The 20,977-nt window shown below is 38.7% G+C and overlaps 2 protein-coding genes across 3 annotated transcripts; one reads left to right on the top strand and one right to left on the bottom strand.

The window, feature by feature from the left end:
- Positions 1-758: 758 nt before the first annotated feature.
- Positions 759-13,404, bottom strand: rnf180a (ring finger protein 180a). 2 transcript variants are annotated; one of them, XM_004072308.5, is made up of 4 exons: positions 12,089-13,404; positions 7,765-8,011; positions 3,529-3,654; positions 759-1,680 (listed from the first exon to the last, which is right to left on the bottom strand). In XM_004072308.5, exons 1-4 carry the CDS (start codon positions 13,271-13,273, stop codon positions 1,475-1,477), a joined length of 1,764 nt encoding a protein of 587 aa, XP_004072356.3. In that variant the 5' UTR covers positions 13,274-13,404; the 3' UTR covers positions 759-1,474. The 2 variants fall into 2 exon arrangements, with proteins under 2 accessions (XP_004072356.3, XP_011477270.2); XM_011478968.4 differs by having other exon boundaries at positions 759-1,683; positions 12,089-13,403.
- A 1,407-nt stretch (positions 13,405-14,811) lies between these two features.
- htr1aa (5-hydroxytryptamine (serotonin) receptor 1A a) lies at positions 14,812-16,557 on the top strand. The gene has a single exon (XM_004072224.4). The coding sequence runs from the start codon at positions 14,950-14,952 to the stop codon at positions 16,231-16,233; it is 1,284 nt and encodes a 427-aa protein (XP_004072272.1). The 5' UTR covers positions 14,812-14,949; the 3' UTR covers positions 16,234-16,557.
- Positions 16,558-20,977: the final 4,420 nt, after the last annotated feature.

Raw genomic sequence — 20,977 nt, 5'->3', positions numbered from 1 at the left:
GTGATGTCAACACAAAACCTGGATCTTTGGAAATTCTCAAATTCTCAATGAAATGTTATATGTAAAGTATAAAATGGAGGACATTAAGGGTTATTGACCCAACCACTTTTTAATTATTCTTTCTATTTTGGAGTATAAATGGTAAGCTACAATTATTAACCTGAATAAACATTTTTCACATAATTCTGTTGAGGCCCCATTCTATTGACATTTACCAGAATTGATCTTAATTTTTGGTTTTAATTTGAAGCCCCCACAATACTTGTGTTTTTTGTTGGTGAAACTATATCTAACTGCGTAAAAAGATCACATCTGCAGTTCAGAACTAATTGAAAAAGTTGCAAAAAATATTGCAGCAATCCCTAGGCTATAATAAACCTGCATTCAGTGCAATCACTTTAGAGTAATGCTGTCAATACCATTATATAGTCATCTTCTCCCTTCTTCATCATCATCTTTGATTGGAAATGAGAAATAATTCACACAGTGGTGGTGAAGCTGCCACGCAGGATGCTAGCCAGAGCACCAGGACCATCAGCACTGAGTGGTTCAGTGTTTTCCCAAGGTCTCTTTGGCAGGAACTGAAACATCAGCCATCCGATCACAAGTCCTCTGATCGATCACTGTCCCACAGCTGCCCCCCAGTACAGCATAAAGATTTGGGCTTTATGGAAAGATTTTACATGTTCATTTCTATTTATGACATGTCAAAATAAATTGTCATCAGAATAGAAAACACATTGAAATAAAAACATGAATTTGTTGCAAACAACTGTTTTTATTTTTTCAAAGTGTGTTTATGCAAAAAAAAGGAGAGGAGAAAAGAAGATATTTCGATTACGATTCTTGATCAAGAAATTTTGACTTTTTAAATAAAGCGCAAAGTTAAAAATGTGATTTTATTATTTGCTCACATCCATGGAGGTTTGAGCAGAAAGAGCTTCATTTCAAGATTTTATTTTTTCTCTAATTGCATGTAAAAAAACCAATTAATTTTGTCACACCAAGAAAAAAAAAATACAGTGACCTGGTCCAGTGTTTAGTTAGTTCAATGGGAGTTTGAAGCCTGAACAACACAATCTTAAAACATATAATTCTAAATCTATTTTAAATAGATGCCAGAATTTGTGTATTTGCATATTACGTATTTGGGATTATGTTTGAAGTGGAAATCTTCTTTAAATCCCAGTCTGCCAGAAGTAGGACAAATTGAGGTGAGAATGGAAAAAGTTGAATCTCCAAGCATCTACTTAGTTCTAATTTTTCTCTTTGAATATTTTCTGAGAGGGAACCACTGGCCCTCCTTCCACTGCCCCCCCCACCCTTTAAATTCACTCTTTGGTGTCTAATTAACTTCTAAAGTTGAGATGCTTCTTTTGCTTTGATATTTAATAATCCTCTTTTAAGTCCAAACTCTTCTTTCATCATTTTGCTTCAACATTTCTAAGTTTTTCATGAAGTGTTGTAATGCATGTCAAAAGGCAGGAAAAAAGAGATAGCAAAGAAAGCAGAATACAAAGAAGCCAATAACCCAGTTCACTGAGTAGATGTAGATAATAACCATGTCCATGTCAAATCTCCAGCCTCGAGATTCGTCCTCAAAGTCCATGGTGTTCAGGCGGTAGCCTCCTCCGTGGGGAAACTGGCGTCTCGGAATTGGACTGGACTGTCTCTGAAAGCCTGCTTCAGGGGAAACAATCATTTTTATCAGACGGATCAGCTTCTGGAGGTTTTCAATTAAATAAAACAACAAGGTTTAAAATAGCTACACAGAGTCTGCATGACTTACACGTGTCAAACAAAGAAATTCCACTCCGTAATCAGTCTACGTTTATAAGCCTGTCTTAGTAATTTGAAGAATTACTTTGCTTGATTTGTTTAAAAATCAAACATATATCGAGCAAATAAAGTCATTATATAAGATGTGACCTACGTGTAGGAAGTCTTCTGGTGGTCAGACAGTTGTCATTCTTAAAATAAAATGTGGTTTATTTTAATATTTTTGTGAAGAATAGTTAGAAACTGCCTTTAACTTTTATTACACTAATGGTTTAAACTTAATTCACTGAGCATGTATTGTCATCTCAGAATTATATTACATTTGAAGACAGCACAGCCAAGCCATTTTCCTCACAGTTTATTCTCATACTCCCTTTTTCTGTGCATGTGTGATCTGCTGAGCAGGCCTCAGAGTTATCTTCACTTTAGCTTTGGAGCTTCTCTCCAGCAGTAACCTGTGGGCGTGATTTTCACACGGGGTCCATCGGACGATCTTCTGAATATGCAAATGCAGGGTTTTTATACCAAGCCCATCCCTGAGCTCGTTGGTTCGGACTTTGAATGCACCATGTTCATCTGTCTGTCCCCTTCGTGTTTGTATGAAGTAAAACCTCCACAAAGATAAGTAACTGTCTCTGAGTCTTATTCATTATTTCTGTGTGCAAGAAACTGACGGGGTTACGAACTAATATAATACAGTCCTTTCTAGACAATCCAGTTTCTTCACACTTTTACTGTCCAGCTCTACCCCACCTTCTGAAAGATGTTACCTCTTTAACACTGGAGATGTCTCTGGTAATGCCTAAATAACACATGCACTTCGACATAACGTAACTCTTCGACCATTACGTGAATTGGCTGATATGCAAAACCACTTTTCACTGGAATTACGTTGATTGTGTACCCATTTCACAACTGCAAAGTGTTGCATTTCAACACAAGGCGGCTTTCTCCTGCTTTAGAATCCACTAGAATTACGATAATTGCGTAAACGATTGAAGAAAGAATGTAAACAATTAAACGAGTGATGCTAGGAAGTTTGTCCTCATAAAAATATCAGTTGTGCTTAACAAAGTTTAATACGGTACCCTACGGGGGCAATGTCATTTTGCACCTTCTAATCTAATGAGCCAACCAAGAGATGACTGTCCTCTTATCGAACAGAGCTCCTGAACAACTGCTTCTGAAATAAAATGCAACAAAATCATTTCTGTAGTTTTTAGACTTTTTAAACTAGAGTTAGGTTTATTCTAATATAGGCATCCATCCAGCTATATCCGGAACCTGCCAAATCCCTTTTCGGGTCATTGGGTTGCTGGAGCCTGTCCCAACCATTTTTGGGGCGTGGGTAAGGTACATTCCCAAAAGGATGTCAGGCTGCCACAGGGCCACACACACACACATTCACACTTGGGGGCAATTTAGAATCTTCGATTAACCTATGAAGCATATTTTTAGACTGTGGGAGGAAGATGGCGTTCCCTGGGAAAGCCTAGGCATTCACAAAGACGTCATGCAAACTTCACGTGGAAAGGTCCCAGCTAGGATTTGAACCAGGGCCACTATGCCACTGTGCAGCCTGCTAATGTAACCATCATTTACAAATTCACTTTTTACAGCAACACAAATTTGTTTTCTGTGTTTTCTACAGGAAATGGGACGAACTTCACTAAACTTTTGAGAATACTGCTTTTACTGCCTTTGATTACTAAATGCCAAACCCCTGATCCCATGAAATTAAAGACTCACCTCCAAAAATGCGGAAAATTTTCCTACAGCTTGGTAGAGGCCACTTTGCACAGCTTGCTTTCTGAAAGTTCTGTTTCCGGGTAAAGTATTCCTTTGGGAAGAACGTCCGTGCTGCCTGGTTTAGTTCTGAGAAATAGAAAGAGCAAAAGACAAATTCTCTTAATCTACTTGACAGCATGGAATAATAACGACTCAGTGTTTTTAAATAGATGTTGAAAAATGGCATGAATCATTGCTTCTTCTCCTTAATAATGTCTTTGTTCTGCTCATGTTTGACCTTGGTGGTGATAATCAACACAAGAATCTAATCTTGTCATCTAATCATGAACAAGAGCCCTTCACATTTCTACATAGCCACTCGGTCCATGCCCTCCATGCTCTATATCCATGAGTGGACCACTGTGAAAAACAGACAGACTGTACTGTCTTTACCAATGTATTTTCCTCCTGAAAATTACAATCACATGATACGGGCCTGCCAAGACACACAAACGATGTAAACAGTGAAGCAACTTCTAAAATGTTTAATTTCCTACCAACTGAGAAGCTCAGTCACATTCTCAAGTCTGCTAAGGAGGAGCAAACTCCAAAGAGGAGTCTGTTGTCCTTTTGTTTGCCTCTTTGACTGCAAATGAGAACTGGACTAAGCGAGTGTGACGTCACCCATGAAAAATGACTCACGTCCGGTTCCAAACAAATTAAGTCAATTTAGTTGCCATGTTTTCATGATGCGCCCTTCGCCATGTTGGAACCAGATGTCACCAGTGAGTCCATGTCGGTCTTAGTCTACATTTCTATGGCAACCACTCTCTCCAACCAGTAATAAGTATGTTAGAGGGCCACACCCCTACTACTGAAAGTGGCTCAGGAGAATCTGTCAATCAAATGCTTTGAACATTCTACGCAAGACCACTTACTTTTACTGAGGCATCTGATTGGTCAGTTTATAACTTGAGCAATTTGCGCAACAGCAGAAATATCACAAAAAGTGTTAAGATTAACTAGTACATGTTAAAAAGATGAAGCGGAAATAGTTATTCTGACAAGTATAATGACTGAGTAATACCTTTTTGTCAATAGACGTCTATGGGATTTTGTTTTTTGGGACCAGTGTGTAGTTCCTATTTGCAATGTAAAGGGTGGGGGCGGTGGTGGTGGGGTTGGGCTCACTTAGTCCAGTTCTATCATGCAGTCAATTGTTTGCATATATGAGAGCAAATCAAAACACTTTCAGACCAACATTTCACCATACTTCCTAGTCAAACACAGGGTGACAGCTGTGAAAGATTTATAGAACAGAAGGTGTTACTTAGTTTCACGGTTGAATGTTAAAGACAACATAACAATATACTTCAACAGTAACCCCTGGATATGAAAACTGCACAAACTTGATAAAAATAATTTGTCAAAAAATTAATTTACTTTTAAAAATTGCACATTTAAGTGTTATTCCTCTGCTATATCCAATAAAGTACATGCTCAATCATTATAATTGACATTATATACACATTTTATATAATTATAATTGATCATTTTTTAGTTACAACAGCCGCTGGATACGGCCTGTCTTTGGGAAAAAAATGGGCAAACCTGTTTGGAGCACGCAGGTGGCCCGAACAAAGTTTTAAGATTTTAGACCACTCAGTGAGCCCGTAGAGCGAAAATGATCATGCAAATTTTTTCTACAGGCAAGCTACTGCGTGTGACAGGTCACAGCAAACCCTAAAACAGCAAATGGAAGGGTGAAGTAGTAGGTAAGACGCATATGTGTTGTATAGATTTGTCATTTTTTCAACCCCCAGAGACCTGCACACTGCGCAAGGAGCGCTTTAGTACTGTTCAAGTGATAAGTACCCTTTGCTAGCTCTGTGCTTGCAGCTTAACTCTTAGTAATTAGGAAATTAGATAATCAGATCATAATATGTGTGGGAATTCTAGATGCATAATTCTAGATGCAGGGTGTGCATATCATGTGCACACCCTGTGTTAGTCACTAATGACTGGAGTGCAGCGTTAGGGAACCATACCACAGCATCACTTGTACATCATGCTTACAAATAGTTTAGGATGTGTCTAACGCAGGCACAACAAATGGTAGGTTCCATTTTCATGATGTCCTTTATGATGGTCCACAAGCGTCAGGGGAACAACAAGACACATTTTTGCTTCTTTTAAGATGCGACCGCTCCTCTCTACAATCCCCCACGGGTCTAGAAAACCCAAAAACCTGCAGCACCTGTTAAGGTCAATTTTCTTGTGGGTGCATTGACTAAGACTTTTATGGCACATTGTTTTGACTTCAAATTTACGATTTTTTTTTAGTAAGTAAGACTTTTTATGTTTGACCTTATTTATAAAATGCAACGTACAGAACTTGTTTCAGTGCAGACTTGTGATTGATTTGAATTTCCCAGATCCACTTTGATCTCACAATGAAACACATTTTGTCACAAACGTCAAGTTTTTATGAAGAGTAACTAAAAAATGTTCTATCTCTCCTCAATAGTTCAAAACTGCCATGCTCTGAGTTTGTGTGCTCACCATGTTTTGGCTGAAAGACAAAGGGGCCCACTTTAAAAGGAGCTGCACGCTCTGAGGTCACTTTGTATTTCAGTTTCGGTCAATTTATTTCACTTTTTCTTTGGTTGCTTCATGAGGTTTTCTCCTTAAATTTTTAAGGTCTTTAAATAAACTAAGTTCTGTGTCAAGACAAAATTTTTTGCGTCCTCTAGTAACCGTCATGCAAAACAATTTTTGAAGCTCATGGGATCGTTGCTTCTGATTTTTTTTCACCGATCAAGTTGATATCTTTTGACAGCACGTGCAAAATAAATGTAAACACCTCACATTCTATGGATCCTAAAAATTTTCAATTCAGGCAGAGCTTAAAGACTTTTTGGTGAGGAGAATCTTAACATGATCTTGACTATTGCAATCTATGTTACAAAGAGTCAAATTCCCTTATTCTAAATCCAAATGAGCCCATAAAACGATGAATTTCCATTTGTTTTCACAGAGACACCCTAATTTACACACTATATCATTTTGACCTTTTTGTTTGTGTTTTTATGCTGAGTTTGTAATGAATATTAAGAAGACAGTGGTTGTCCAAGTTATTTTTCACTCCAGATTTTGTCAAGTAATAAGAAAGCTCAGAGCTTGCAGTGTTGACATCTTTTAACTCTTCATCAATTTGTTGATCAACTATCATTAAAGTAATGATTATTTTTTCCACTCAGTCAGGGCTCCTTTGAGACAAAATATTATAGTAAAAGCCAAAAAATAAAATACAATGTGTCATTAACCTTGTTAATTTGGACTTCGGATTTAAAACATTTAAAGACCCACTCTAATAAAAAAATTGTTTTTTGTGGATTTAACATGCTTTTGGGGCCTTTTTCTCATGATGAAGGAAAAATATTTAGAAAATAATCTTAAAACTGTGTTTGTGAGTATTTTTTTTAAACAAATTGTTGTGAATCAGGATCAGATGAAAAAAACAGTTTGAAAAAGATCATATTTGTGATGTAGAAAATACGCTGGGCGGGCCACAAGCTCCCTGCTCTGCTCCATTCTGTTGCATCCACTTGCAGAAAAATAGATCCATAATACCTCTTTGTTTTCCTCATCAGAGCTGCCATTTGGCCCAAAACTGTATGACTGATAGCTTCAATATTGCTCGCCATTTTTGTTGTACTGGTAATACTGTAGGTTGTGAATGTGAGAGGCTTTAAGCTAGCAGGAGACCTGTGTACAAAATGAAGGCGCAATGTCTGTGAGCCAAGTTTTATTTTTATTTTTTTTTAACTTTGCCACAGTGTCCACAGTGAATCCACAGTGAATGCTTTAAAAATTTCATCTGTTCATGATCTTTCAAAAGTTTATTACCTGACCTTGCTTCAAAAGCCTTGTAGAAAGTGTTTTATTTTGATATTTATTGAGCTTCATGGTCCATTTCAAATGTTTTTATATTTGTCAGAGAACAATAAAAGCAAATTGTTCAGATTGTGCTTGAATTTGTCTTTTAGGCCTCTGTGACTCATCTGGTGGGAGCTGAGCTAAAGGTCCACCCTGCTTCCCTGAAGCACATCTGCAGCTGAGCTCCAGAAACAAACATGTATTCTGTGTAATATCCAACTAGTACAAAGCTCAGATTGAAACATGTTTTTTTTAAACATTTTTTTCAGCATCTTGCCGTTTGAGTGTTGTGACGGAAGCATTGAGTCTTTGTCTCACCTTTCTGGAAGAAGACGTGAGTGATGACTGTTCTACACAGGGGGCAGGGCGTGTTGGTGGGGCTGTTCTTTGCGAGTGTCCTCAGACATGGTTCACAAAAGATGTGACTGCAAGGATGGCAGATGTATGGACTGAAGTATACATCCAAGCAGACGGCACAGATGAAACCTTCTCTCTTCATCATGTTCAGTGACTCTTCATCCTCACTGCTGCTGCTGCTGCTGCTGGATTGATTACCAGTTAAACTCTGTGAGTAAAACATGAAAGTGTCCATTAAAAGGCATGCACAGCTATATAACCATTTGTTTTGCAGAACATTTAAGTGAAAAAAATGAGTGATTTACATTGTAAATATATAAAAGAACAGTTTAAACATTTGTCACTTTGCTGCTTTCATTTGGACGATGAGAAAACTGCAGTGCAGTTAGATGTGTATATGTCTTTCTTTTCTCATGGGATTCTGTTTACTCTGTCTTGCAATACCCCTTTTCAAAAGTGTAAACCTTTTTAAACACCTTCCTAAACAGCTTAAGAATGTGTGTGAGGTCTCAGGGGTGTCGGCTGTAAGTTCAAGGGACCAAAATGTTAGATATTTCTTTAGAGCATGAAGTTTGAAAATGTAAAAGAACGGAATCCTATTCTTTCTTCAGAATGATTTGATTTAAAACACAAAAATGAGCTTTGCATTGGTAGTTTTTGTCATTTGTCTCTTTGGTAATGCTATTCTAAATAACAGAAATCTTAACTGTATATCAACACTTGTTCTTATTGTTTGTTGCTGGTGTTGTAAACTGGTCAGTATATTCACAAACATAACTTTTAATATATATATATATATATATATATTAATTAACACGTCCTTCTCCTATGAGACCCTTCCTCTAAATAAGCATTCATCTATAACTGCTGTATAGGAGGATGAACCAAAGTGTTCCCGCCTCTTCCACAGACATGTGATGACGCACCCCTGAGGAGGGGGTTAATATCCGGAGCTCCACTGTTTCAAAAATCTCAGGGTGTTTCCAGAGTAATTACCACTTTCTCACCCAGGGGGAGCTCCAGGGATTGTCCTGCAGCTTCAGCCCAGCCTCCCAAGGTGTGTCATTAACATGGAGGAAAAGAGCATGTGGTGCTCAGGTGAGACAGACATTGCTTCAGCAACAGACTCTGTAACTGAGGAGCTGTTTGGTGACATTTAAAATAAATAAAAAGATAGAAAAAACATTATTATTTAAAAAAAAAGGTTAAATCTCAGACTATTTCCATTTGACCACCTGTCTTAGTGTTTCAAATTATTCTGAAAATGATTTAGTTGGCCTACATGTAAATGTAGGCCAACTAAACTAACTGTAAATGTTTTTAATTAAAAGAATAACAATATCTGATGGCAGTAAAATACCCAATAAAAAAGGATCTGATCCCCAAAACCGTTTAAATATTTTAAACTTAAGCTTTTGATGACATATCCATAAGACATTTGTTTCTGTAAACCTGTATAATCTCACAACACATTTTCAACATTCTTTAACATTATGGCCAGATGTTTCCCATTCTTTTCATTATGGATTATGGGAATGCCAAGAGCAAAGAAAGTTGTCCCTGGAAGAACGTGATCAGGACATCAGCTGTGTTGTACGGAGCCCCTAAAGGGCCGTTGAAGTAAAGAAATTTGGAAGTAGAAAAAAAAATAGAAGTAAAAAAAGAAAAAACTAACCGGTGCAATTAGTTTTTTTTGTTTTTTTTTACTTCATTTATTTGTTTTTTTTTCATCAGTTACTAACAGCCATTAATACAAAAATAACAACTGGCTTTTTTTTTTTTAACTTGTCCTGTCCAACAGCTGGGCAGGCAGATGAGAAACCACAGGTATGTCTGAATAAACCCCTTTTGTAATTGAGGCCAAACTTTATTCATTTCAACCATGTTTGAAAATCTTTGGTGTTGGACCGGACGGAAAAGGAAAGAAGGGAAGAAGAGAGAGGGATGTTAGAGAGAGGGGGGGGTTAGGAGGGTAACAATAGGAGGGGAGGGGGGATAAGACAATGAAGCAGCATAAAGCAACAAGTTTACTGGTTGTCATTACGGTAAGGTTCAAATGTAGAACAAAAAAGGGCGGGGCCTGTCCCACACACACTCTCAAATGTTATCAACACACCTGCTAGCTGCAAAAATGTCCACATGTCAACATGTACACAAAACCGATAGTGTTCAACAACTGGCTTTAGTTTGTCGTAAGAATCCAAATGCCAAATATAATTTGGACCCTTTTTTGAAACAAACCTCATGACTTTAAAACTTTTTCTAGATGACGTTCAGAAATGATGTAATTGTGACGGTAAGCAAGCAAAGCTGCAATCTCTTTGTAGACAAGTCAAAAAGCAAAGTAAAAGTCAATTAGCTCATGTAATGCCATTTCCAGGTAACTTGGGAACATTTCTCTGTGCGGAAATTACCTAGTAACAGTTACGTTGTTACTTTGAAAATGTCCTTTGGTTATTTGATTTGACTCCAACACAAAGATTAAATCTTTGCTAAGAATCGTATCTGTTGTATATTGGATTAAACAACACCACAATTATTAAGAGAGCCTTTGCGCTGCGCCTACTGTATTTTTTCTCTTCCCTTACGACCTAATGTTTCTGTATGGGTTTATTATGACTTCTTCCACATGTAATTTGTCTTTGTACTCATACGCCAAGTGTTGTTGTTTATTTTTTTTGGGTGTGTGGTTGTGTTTTGTTATCGTGATAAAAAAGACAATTTATTGGAAAATAATTAAATAATCAGTTCCAAAGATTTCTCCCCTATTTATATTTTTAGATGAACTGCTAAAATTCAAATTGAACATACAGAAAAAATGTAATTATTGTTGATGGATTTTGACTCTCAACTACTATAGTTATTGTGGCCAGCAAAAGACAGGAATAGTGTTACAGATGGGAAAAGTCTATGGGAAATCACCAGATGAGCTTGAAATGAAAAAGACTGTAAAAAATTAAAAAAAAAAATAAACAAACACTGCTTGGTTTGTTTAATCCCAGTTTCAGAAGAAACTGCATGATGAATGTCATTAAAATATCTAAACCCTTCTGAAATACTGATGAAAAGCTTAAGAGAGCTCATGGTATCTTGAGAGCAGTGCGTGTTTTTAGATTGCAGCATCTCACCTACAGTAATTTTCAAACACTAATAAAAGTTGTGGCCCGTCTTTCATTTCTACCAATTCCGAATGACAGTAATCGTACCAAAACACACTTGAATAGAAGTCCTAATGGTGAAGAACGATGAAGTTCATCCATTTTAAGTCTAATGAATTCTATGAATTTTCTTTCTGAGGCGTGGATGAAACTGAATGGCTGAAGAGTTACACTGAACGTTGGGTTTTAGCTGGCAAACACTGTCTGAACTCACGACTTTTATGTTTTCTAATTTTTGTTCTTTTTAAAAAAAATTCTACAAAAACCAAAAGAAGGAAAAACATTTCGAACAGAGGTTACAACCAACACGTTAACGTATTAACTGTCAACGTCATGTCAGAGCAGCAGAATGTTTTTTTCTTAGCCAAATTATCAACAGGCTTCTGTACATTACAGCTTTGATGCGATGAAATCAACTGTTTATATTCATCTTTCTGTGAAACTGCACTCTCTATATTTGTAATCTGCCAACATGACTGCAGATCTGCAGCAGCCAATCAAAGCTGAACCTGCTCCTTTGTCTGGCTGGGTTTGAAGGGCTCTCTGTCCAAGCCTCATCATGCAACTAATTCAAATGTAACCCCACTTTAAACCATACACACAATGGCTATTGAAATGAGCTGGGCGCTGATGTGACTGTCAAGTGTCAGAAATGAGCTCACACATGCACATGCATGCACTCCGTCACATTAGCTGCTAAAAATAAATACAGTGAAAAAGAAATTGATATTGTTTCCACTTGTTTTCTGCATGTAACACTGTTGATGTTAATATAAGGAAAGCATTTTCTTACTATGAAGGTTGCAAGAAAGTACTGGTACTGACTGAAACATCAGATCAGGAATTTTTATATTTTTTCTAATTGATCAAAAGTAATAGGAATTATATGTATGAATTGTCCTGCTTCACATAAAGATCACATCACATTATGTGAACTGTCTGGTACTTTAATGAGTCTCTTCTCTATGTAACTTTTTCATTACAATTAAGATTATTCTTGCAAACAGTAAAAAGCTTTTAACAGCAATTGTTAAACCTTTTGTTGTACATATTTGAGGCCTACTTTTTATCCTGTATGACTGGGAAAAAATGTAGATATAAGCTGGTGGATCTGCAGTGTGATTCACCTGTTTGCTTTCCTGCTGTTGACCTTGTCTCCATTTCTCTCTTCTCCTTTGCCTTCTCCTCAAACTCTTCATCCTGTTCTTCTCTCTTTTACTCATTCTCCTCTCTCCAGCGAAGGTGCATGGCTTCACCCAAGCTGCGGTGGAAGCTTGGGGCATAACTTCTCTCAGCCTGCTGCCTTCTTCCTCTTCATCTTCCACAGTCTCCTCATCAAGGTCTTCTTCTTCCTCCTCTGGTTTAGAGAGGGTGAGAGGTGGGATGTGTGTTTGACCGCCTTGAATTGGCTGTTCAGATGTTGCTCCTGGTCTCACCTCCTCCCACAATGCATCTGGATTTCTAGAAGAAGTGCATGTGTTGCTGAGCATGTCTGTTGGCGAAAGTCTCTGTGATGACAGAGGTGTGAATTTTCTCTGGACGGCAGCCTGACAGAACTGAGGGTTTAAACTGGCAGGGAGAATCGCAGTTGGGCCAAGGCCCTGAGGTTCAGGACATGTGTGTCCTCTGTGTGAGTTGGTCGAGCTCCCTCCAGCTTCCAAAGTGTCCTGGATGTCTGATTTAATGCCAGATAATGTTTGAATGCTTTTTCTTGGGTGTCTCTCCCAGGTTCTTTCTTCTTGTGTCTCAGCTCTTTCAAATTTTCTTTGCCTTTGCTTTTCTCCTTTCCTTCCTCCTAAAAGTGCAGATCCTTGTTTGTTCTCCTCTCTGTCTGGATCTCCTTCCCTCCATCTCTCTTGGTTGTCTTTAGAGCAGGTCTTTCTGTGTGCTTTTCTTCCAGGCAGGGGAGGTCTCACCAGCTGTTCCATGTTGTTGGAGCTTCCCTCTTCAGATTGGTTTGTACTTTTCTGTCTAGATCTCAATGTTTTCAAGCACGGAGTGCTAGTTCTGTCATTCCCGTTTTCTCCCCAACATTCATTTCTGTCTATACCTTCTACACTTGAGGCGCTTGAAGCTGAATCTGTCTCAAGGGAGGCCATATTGGATCCCTTCAACTGGCTAACCTGATGGTTTCCCTGCTGTCCATCCCTCAGTCCTCTGCCATGTGTCCTTGGATTCAGGCTCTTTTTCAGTTGGAGAGGGACTTTTCCAGGTCGGAAGAGGTGAGCGTTGCTGCGCTCTGGCCTGGCTCGTCCTCCCCATGTGAGCCCCCCTGGGGCATTCCACACTGTTGACAAAGACAAAGTCCCCATGCTGAGCTCTATTGTAAAAGGCACACTGTTCGTGGCCTCACCATTGTCTTGTGTAGCCTATAGAAAGCACGCCACCATGCAGCTCCAAACTCAGAAAAACGAGTTGAAATAGCCAGAGCTGGATTTTGTTTTTCTCCCGTCCAATGTGACAGTGTCAGCTTTCACTTTCACAAGCTCATATATGAAGAGAATAGACACATTTGTGTATAAAAATCAATATTTTTATTTTATTGTTTGCTTTTGGTTTCTAACTTTTTCTCTTCTGAGCATAGGTTCACATTTTCTTGCCTTAGATTCCATGTTGCCACATAAGAAGGTATCTAGAGGTAGATGATGTGCTGGGAAGGAGACAGCTGCAGAAACAGGAGATTTAAATCCACATTTATAAACCAAACAGGTGATTTAATGGAAAAGATCAAAGCAAAGCAACCTTTTTAATGAGTAAAGGTGTCAGAAACATTGCACTTCCAGTTCTTTTGCATCAATTAGGACGCCTTGGGTTGCCCTGTGACTGTGTGTCATGCTTTTTGATGTCCATACCAGACATCAAAGGAGCATAGATATAGGGGGTTTAGAAATTTGACATGGATTCACTTAGATTTAGTCTGAAAATTATTGAAAGTCTAAAAATATGTTTTTGTGTTTCCTTAATTTTTACATAAACAGTTTGTTTTTCAAATTAAACACATTCTTAGAGATAAGTCTGTGACCTTTTTTCTATTTTCTACCCCGTTGACTCAAATGGGAAGCAAAGAAAGCTTCAGAATAATTTGTCTCACAAAATCTTACCGCTAAAAGCAGACAAATCAGAAGAAACCAGTTTGCGCGATACCCGCTGTGACCTTTAGATGGCGGCAACATTCTTCTCTGCTCTCTACAGGGGAGCTGTCCCTGGTGCTGAATCTACCTTTTATCACTGCGTCCGAAAGTTCTGGACATTTCCTTTTTGCTGTCTTAAAAATGTATTATTTCTGATATCAGCGAGTGCTTTAAAATGATAATTTGATTTTTTTCACCAAGATCGATTACATTTTACACCCCCAAGTAACAAAAAATGTTTAATAGGTAAATATTTAATCTCTTTTGCTGTTCCTTTTCCAGAAATAAAAAAAGAATAAAAAAAACAATAGTCCGGAGAAAGTCCCCGATCCTTTAAGATTTAGTGTACAAAATAAACTAAAAATTAAGTTTTGGTTCCAAAAAGAGCAACAAAATAGAGTGAGAGGTTAGCAAAGCTCCCTCGGAGTTGTCTGCAGCAAAAAATGGAGAATCAAGAAGAGCAAAGGCACAAAATTCCAGCGCGACCTCCTCCTGATCTGACGTACCCACAGCTCTTAGTATAAATGAAATCCCGGCGTCACCAAGCTCAGATTATTCGCAGCACCAGTGAGTGAGCGCACCCTGCTGCCGACACTCATGGGCAGCAACGCACACGCGCGCACTCACACACACATACACACACACATACATGCACACACATTCGCAGCCCCTCTAGTGCACACTACACAACACGCCTGCGTCATGAGTCCTGAGAGCTTCAGCGCGAACACGTTAACTCCGATGGAAGCGGTAAAGCGCGCCGCTGCAGCCTGAGCGGATGACTGCCTTCTACTCGTCTGCTCAGTTGCGCGTTACCAACTTCTTCCAAAAAGTTGCTCGCCGAGTGTGGTGGCACTATGGATTTTCTAACATTAAGCGGCAACGACAGCAACACAACCAGTGGTTACCCTGAAGGCAAGGACGTGGTTGGCGACTTTCTCGGGCGCGAGAATGGCACGGGTTCTGGTTCCCAGCCGGGTCTGATGTTGTCTTACCAGATTATCACCTCTCTGCTTCTGGGGGCCCTTATTCTCTGCTCCATTTTTGGTAATGCGTGCGTTGTGGCAGCCATCGCCTTGGAGAGATCTCTCCAAAATGTTGCCAACTATCTGATCGGATCATTGGCCGTGACAGACTTGATGGTGTCAGTGCTGGTTCTACCGATGGCGGCACTCTACCAGGTCCTAAACAAGTGGACTTTAGGACAGGAGATCTGTGATTTATTCATCTCACTGGACGTACTTTGCTGCACATCTTCAATCCTGCATCTGTGCGCAATTGCCTTGGACAGGTACTGGGCCATAACAGACCCAATTGACTATGTAAATAAACGAACACCAATGCGCGCTGTGCTCTTGATTTGCGCAACTTGGCTAATTGGTTTCTCCATATCCATCCCACCCATGTTAGGGTGGAGAAGCGCCGAAGACAGAGCGAATCCCGACGCCTGCATGATCAGCCAGGACCCGGGATACACTATCTATTCCACTTTCGGGGCTTTCTACATTCCGCTCATCCTCATGTTGGTCCTCTACGGGCGGATATTCAGAGCTGCTCGGTTTCGGATTCGAAAGACGGTGAAGAAAATCGAGACAGCAAAAGTTTCGGACAAATGCTTGGCTGTGTCTCCAGCCTTTTTTCACAAAAAGAGCAACGGACAGAGCGGCGGGAGAGGCTGGAAGCGCTGCGATGGATCCAAACCCAGCTCTCCGTGCGTTAACGGCGCTGTGATGCACGGAGACGAGGGCGAATCACTGGAAATCATAGAAGTTATCAGCAACTCAAAGACGCACTTGCCTCTGCCCAACACCCCTCAGTCGTCCTCCCATGGCTATGAAAACATGAATGAAAGGAACTCGGGAGCCAAAAGAAAGCTGGCGCTCTCCAGGGAGCGCAAAACCGTGAAAACACTCGGGATCATCATGGGAACTTTCATCTTCTGCTGGCTGCCCTTTTTTATTGTCGCGCTTGTTCTCCCTTTCTGTCCAGAAAGCTGCTTCATGCCGGACTGGCTAGGCGCAGTTATAAACTGGCTGGGCTACTCTAACTCTCTTTTAAACCCCATCATATATGCGTATTTCAACAAAGACTTCCAAAATGCATTTAAGAAGATCATAAAATGCAAATTTCACAGACCATAGTCACACAGTGGAAATATTTTACTGTATGATTGGAGCTCAAACAGCAGGAAAAAAAAACTTTTATTCAGGGACGGTTTGTGATTGAGAACTGTATAAAAATAAACCACCAAATGAGGAAGAAAATACATTATTTATAAATGTAGAAGCTCATGTCTCTTCACTGTTGTTGCCATCATATAGCCTTAGTGCAGGACAGCCATTGATGTATTGCCATGCAAGAAGTGTCTGTGCTGATTCCATGCGTTTTATCATGAGGCACATGGGGTATCCTTCCATGAGCTTTGTAGCACTAAAACAATAAAAGCAATCCGTTTGTCATTGAGAGATCTGAGTTCATTTTTGTTTGGATAATAAGAATTAATGAAGCAGGCTTCTATTGAGCTGTCTCAGCATTAATCTCCATAAAGGTTAAGGCACAAGGACTGAATCATTTTCTGTGTTGTCAGGCAAACAAAGCAGTAAGGAACATTCATTTGCTTTGAAAGTCTGCTGTAATGTGGAAGGGAGAAAAACAGCTACTCAAAGTGCAGTGGATACCAGCTGTTAAATGTATATTTTTAAATGTTGGGGCTCTCTGACGTATTGAATGTTTTCTGTCTGTCTTTTGATCAAAACTCTAAAAACAACTTCTAAGTGAAACAGAAACAATTCAAGAATATGATATTAGAAAATAAAGAGTATATTTTGTTGCTGTGTTTGTTTACTGTGCAGCACATGCCAAATGACATGAAATACGGAGAGTTACTCTGCACTATACTGAGAGTTGCTTGCAATTACTTCGCCATATTGTTAGGTAACTTCCCTCATCTATCATGCAAGTCCCAGTCGCAAATCCACTTACAGGAGATACAAAGATAGAGACCGTCAGGCGCTGAAAGAGAAAAACAAGTTTCAGGAAGGAGCCCCAGTGAGGCCTGCATGCACAACAAGATGGGTGGCAATCTCAGCGGTTGTCGTGGCAACTCTTCAAGCCCAAGGCACAGTGGGTGAGTTGGTATGGGGAGCAGGCAGCCTGCTGGCTGAGCTTTGGTATTTCAGGGGGCTTTCACATGGAAACATCTTGAGTGATCTTAAAGAGAAAAACAGGTAACTCTCCTTTCAACCCCCTCATGATTAAACCCTTTTTAGCAGCAATTATTCAAGGATTAATGCACATGATTGCACTCCTCACAGTGTTATGAGCAGCTAACCCGCAATTAATTTGCAAATTTTTCAGCAATCTAGCCCCTGCAAAGGCTATGACTCAGAAAATAGTAACTCTGAAAATCTTAAGCAGAGTTTTGGGTCAAATTAATGATTTTCGATTATATAACTTTGCTTAAAATGTCTTTTTCAACGTGTACAAAACTCACAACTTGGTTATAGAGAAATCCCTTTAAAAAACAACAACAACAAAAAAAAAGACTTTACTGAAGGTGGTGCAGAATTGCAGGTGTGATTAATACCTCACAGAAAAGCATGTCTATGCTCAGCTCCTGCCTCTCTGACTGCAGCGTCACATTTTGTTACAGTGTCTCTTGTGCCGGGCACTCAGATTTCTCTCACAGCCCAAAGACACGCATGTTTTCCTAATTAGTGATTCACTAATTAGTAAATCTGCATCAATGCGAGTGGAAGCATGCATGCTTGTCTGTCTCTTTGTGTTAGTCCTGTGATGGATTGCTGACCTATCCATTAAGTCATCCATCCACCTTTTAGCCATCAGGTCGCCCACCACTAACCTAAAGGAAGTAAGAAATATGGAAATAATAATTAATTATTTTGTTCATAGAAAATATGCCTCTATTAATACCTTTAATGTCACTTTTAAAATGGTTATTGCTTTATTTTATAGAAGGATTTCAACAAATATTTCAATTTATTTTGTTGAAATTTTGCCTAATGCTTCACATAATACATACATCATATGTACATGGCACTCATATTGATGTGTGTTGGAGCAATAATCCAAATAAATCTCAGTTTCTAGTCTTATAGAAATCCTTTTGGAACAACTTCATACTGTCAACACTTGGCTTAAACTCTTATCTGCATTATCTGTTAATGCTTTAATACAGAAAATGTTCAGTTTGTATGAAATTTGTCATAAACCAAAAAAAAAAGTATCTTAAAATTGTTAGAACAGATTCTCTTCAAACACACTGACACATTAAAAGTTTTACAATAATTGAGAAATTGTTGTTAATCAGAAAATTAATAAAAGTTCCTTCATGTCAGATTTTTTTTAAAAATAATCTATTCACAGGGAGGCACAAAAATACAAAACATCTGCACTTGTACTTGAGTGCCTCAGGTTCTACAGGTTGCTTGTGTTTTGCGATGTTTTAGTGCCATTTCAGTGTAATCTAAATGCTTTTTGGAAAATCAGCCGTATCTGCAACGTCTGCGTCAGATTCTATGCTTAGGCCATGCTCAGAGCATCCTGCACTACAGAGTTGAGTCTAATTCCCAGCTGCGAATCACAATGAATGTCCAAAGCCATTAATATCATTAAAGTTTTGGTCCTGATATATGGGATTACAAAGCATCTGAGCTCCTTTGAACTGGTCTTTAATATAAAAGGTTTAGACTGTGTGACTGCATTAATCCCACTCACGTTGGGAATATTGGGAATGGGTAGGTGGGCAAAGGCTGATGACGCAGACCATTTTCCCCAAGTAGGAACACAGGGGAGGAGAGGAAATGATGGGATATGAGGAGAGAGGAGGAAGATAATGAAATAAAAACCTGCACTAGGGAGAATGCTGCTGTACTTAGTTTTGTTGTTTTGTCAGAACTGTCAAATTAAAAGTAAAAATGAACTCACATACATGAAAATAATGCCAAAGATCTTTCAGTTACCTTAATCTGAAACAATTTGTTCATCATTGTTAGCCAAAAGCAGATCCCTTTTTTAAAGTTTGGTTCAACTTTAAAGGGGGGAGGAGAGGGTGAAAAGTCACACCAGCACATCTCCAAACTCCCTTTATACAAGCTCTCAGTTTAATGAATTATGAATGAAAGTTAAAACATCACTTGAAAGCAATGACAAAATACACATGCAATTTGTGTATTTGGGGTGGCCGTGGTGCAGCGGTAGGGCGGTTGTCCCATGATTGTAAGATTGCAGGTTCGATTCCCGCCTTCCACACCCATGAGTTGACGTGTCCTTGGGCAAGACACTGAACCCCACCTTGCCTCTGGTGGAAGGCAGGGGCCTGTGTTTGGCAGCAGACCCACCACCAGTGTGTGAATGGGTGAATGGGTCTGTGACTGTAAAGCACTTTGTCCTTGTAGGAAGAAAGGCCCTATATAAGTATACGCCATTTACCAATTTATGTTTTAGTCAGTGGTTTTTTTCCTACCTGTCATTCCAGGTGCTTCCTCTTGCTTCCCTGGTGATGACTTTACACATCTGCACATCCCTCCTCACACTGAAACCATTTTTCATCTAGTTGTCCAATCATTTCTAAGTTGCTTTTCCATATGAGTTTGTGATGTTTCATTTCATTTTTTTGTACATCTTTTTTTTTGTGTGTGAAGTTTTTTTAATCTCCTTCCTTTCTGCTACTCGTCTGCATTTCTCTCACAGCAGCACACTGAGACTTCCTACATGTTCTGTCAGCTGTTCTGCCGTCCAAAAACAGGTTTATTCTACCTTTATAATTTTACCATCAATACTATAAAAGGATTTTCATCTGATGCCAGAAACTCACTCAAACCTGTGAGATAAAAAGATTTATCAAAAGTTGTCGTAAAATAAAAATGTAAAAAAATCCTGGGTTTATTTAGGCCTATTTGTAGCATGCATTTGGAAGATATACCTACTTATGTGATACTAATTTGTAAAAAATGTTTAAAAAAATCAATATTTTTCAAACCTGTTTGATGACACAAGCTGTAATGCCAAGGCCCTGCGCACCTCGGACTCCGTTTTTATGCCTCTTTGCATTTCATGGAGAATTGTGGCACACAAAATCATTACTGAAAATTTCATTTGCGAGTTGGTTGGCCTGCCTTTGCTGTTTGTAGGATTTTACACTGGCACAAATTTTTATACAAAGGACTCATCGGACTGATCCCTTCATATTTGAGGGTTGGCCAGCGCAGATCTGATGGACTTTATGGTCTCCGATCTCAGGGTATCTATTCGCTGTCAGTCCAGAGTGTTCAAACAGACAAAAAACGAAATATGGCTTTTTTTTACATGGCACCAATGGACTGAAACTTTCTGCAAATAACAGTTAAGCCTTCAAAGCTCCTAACTTTGCCAGAGATGGATGTTATTATGAAGGACCTGGAAATGAAATCACTGACCTGTAGCTGTTTTTAATTCATTAATTTTATTCAATTGTATTTATAAATATTTTTAATGTTTCTTAATTCTATAAAAAGTCTTGGGTGTGTTTAGTTTTGCCTCTTGACCAGGACTCCCTTGAAAAAGAGATTAGTGGACCTTAATGGTTAAATAATGCTTAAATAAATACACAAAATGTATTTTGTGTTAATAATATTTTATAACATTGAAATTCAAATATTAAATGTAATTGATAAATGTAAACATAAAAGTTTAATAATTTTGTATCTCAATGTTGATCCCTAAACTAAATATTTTATGTACATTTAAAATGTTAAATGGTAAAATGTTAGACATGTAAAGCTAAATAATATATCCTAAAGTTGAATTTAAATTAAAAAAAGAATAATTATAGTGAATGGTAAATATACTAAATAAAGTATAAAATGTAGCTATACATAATAAATG

This window comes from Oryzias latipes, chromosome 9 (genome assembly GCF_053564925.1).
Source record: "Oryzias latipes strain Hd-rR chromosome 9, Olatipes_Hd-rR_3.1".
NCBI classification, from domain to species: Eukaryota; Metazoa; Chordata; class Actinopteri; order Beloniformes; family Adrianichthyidae; genus Oryzias; species Oryzias latipes.
This window is presented reverse-complemented; position numbering and strand designations above follow the sequence as displayed.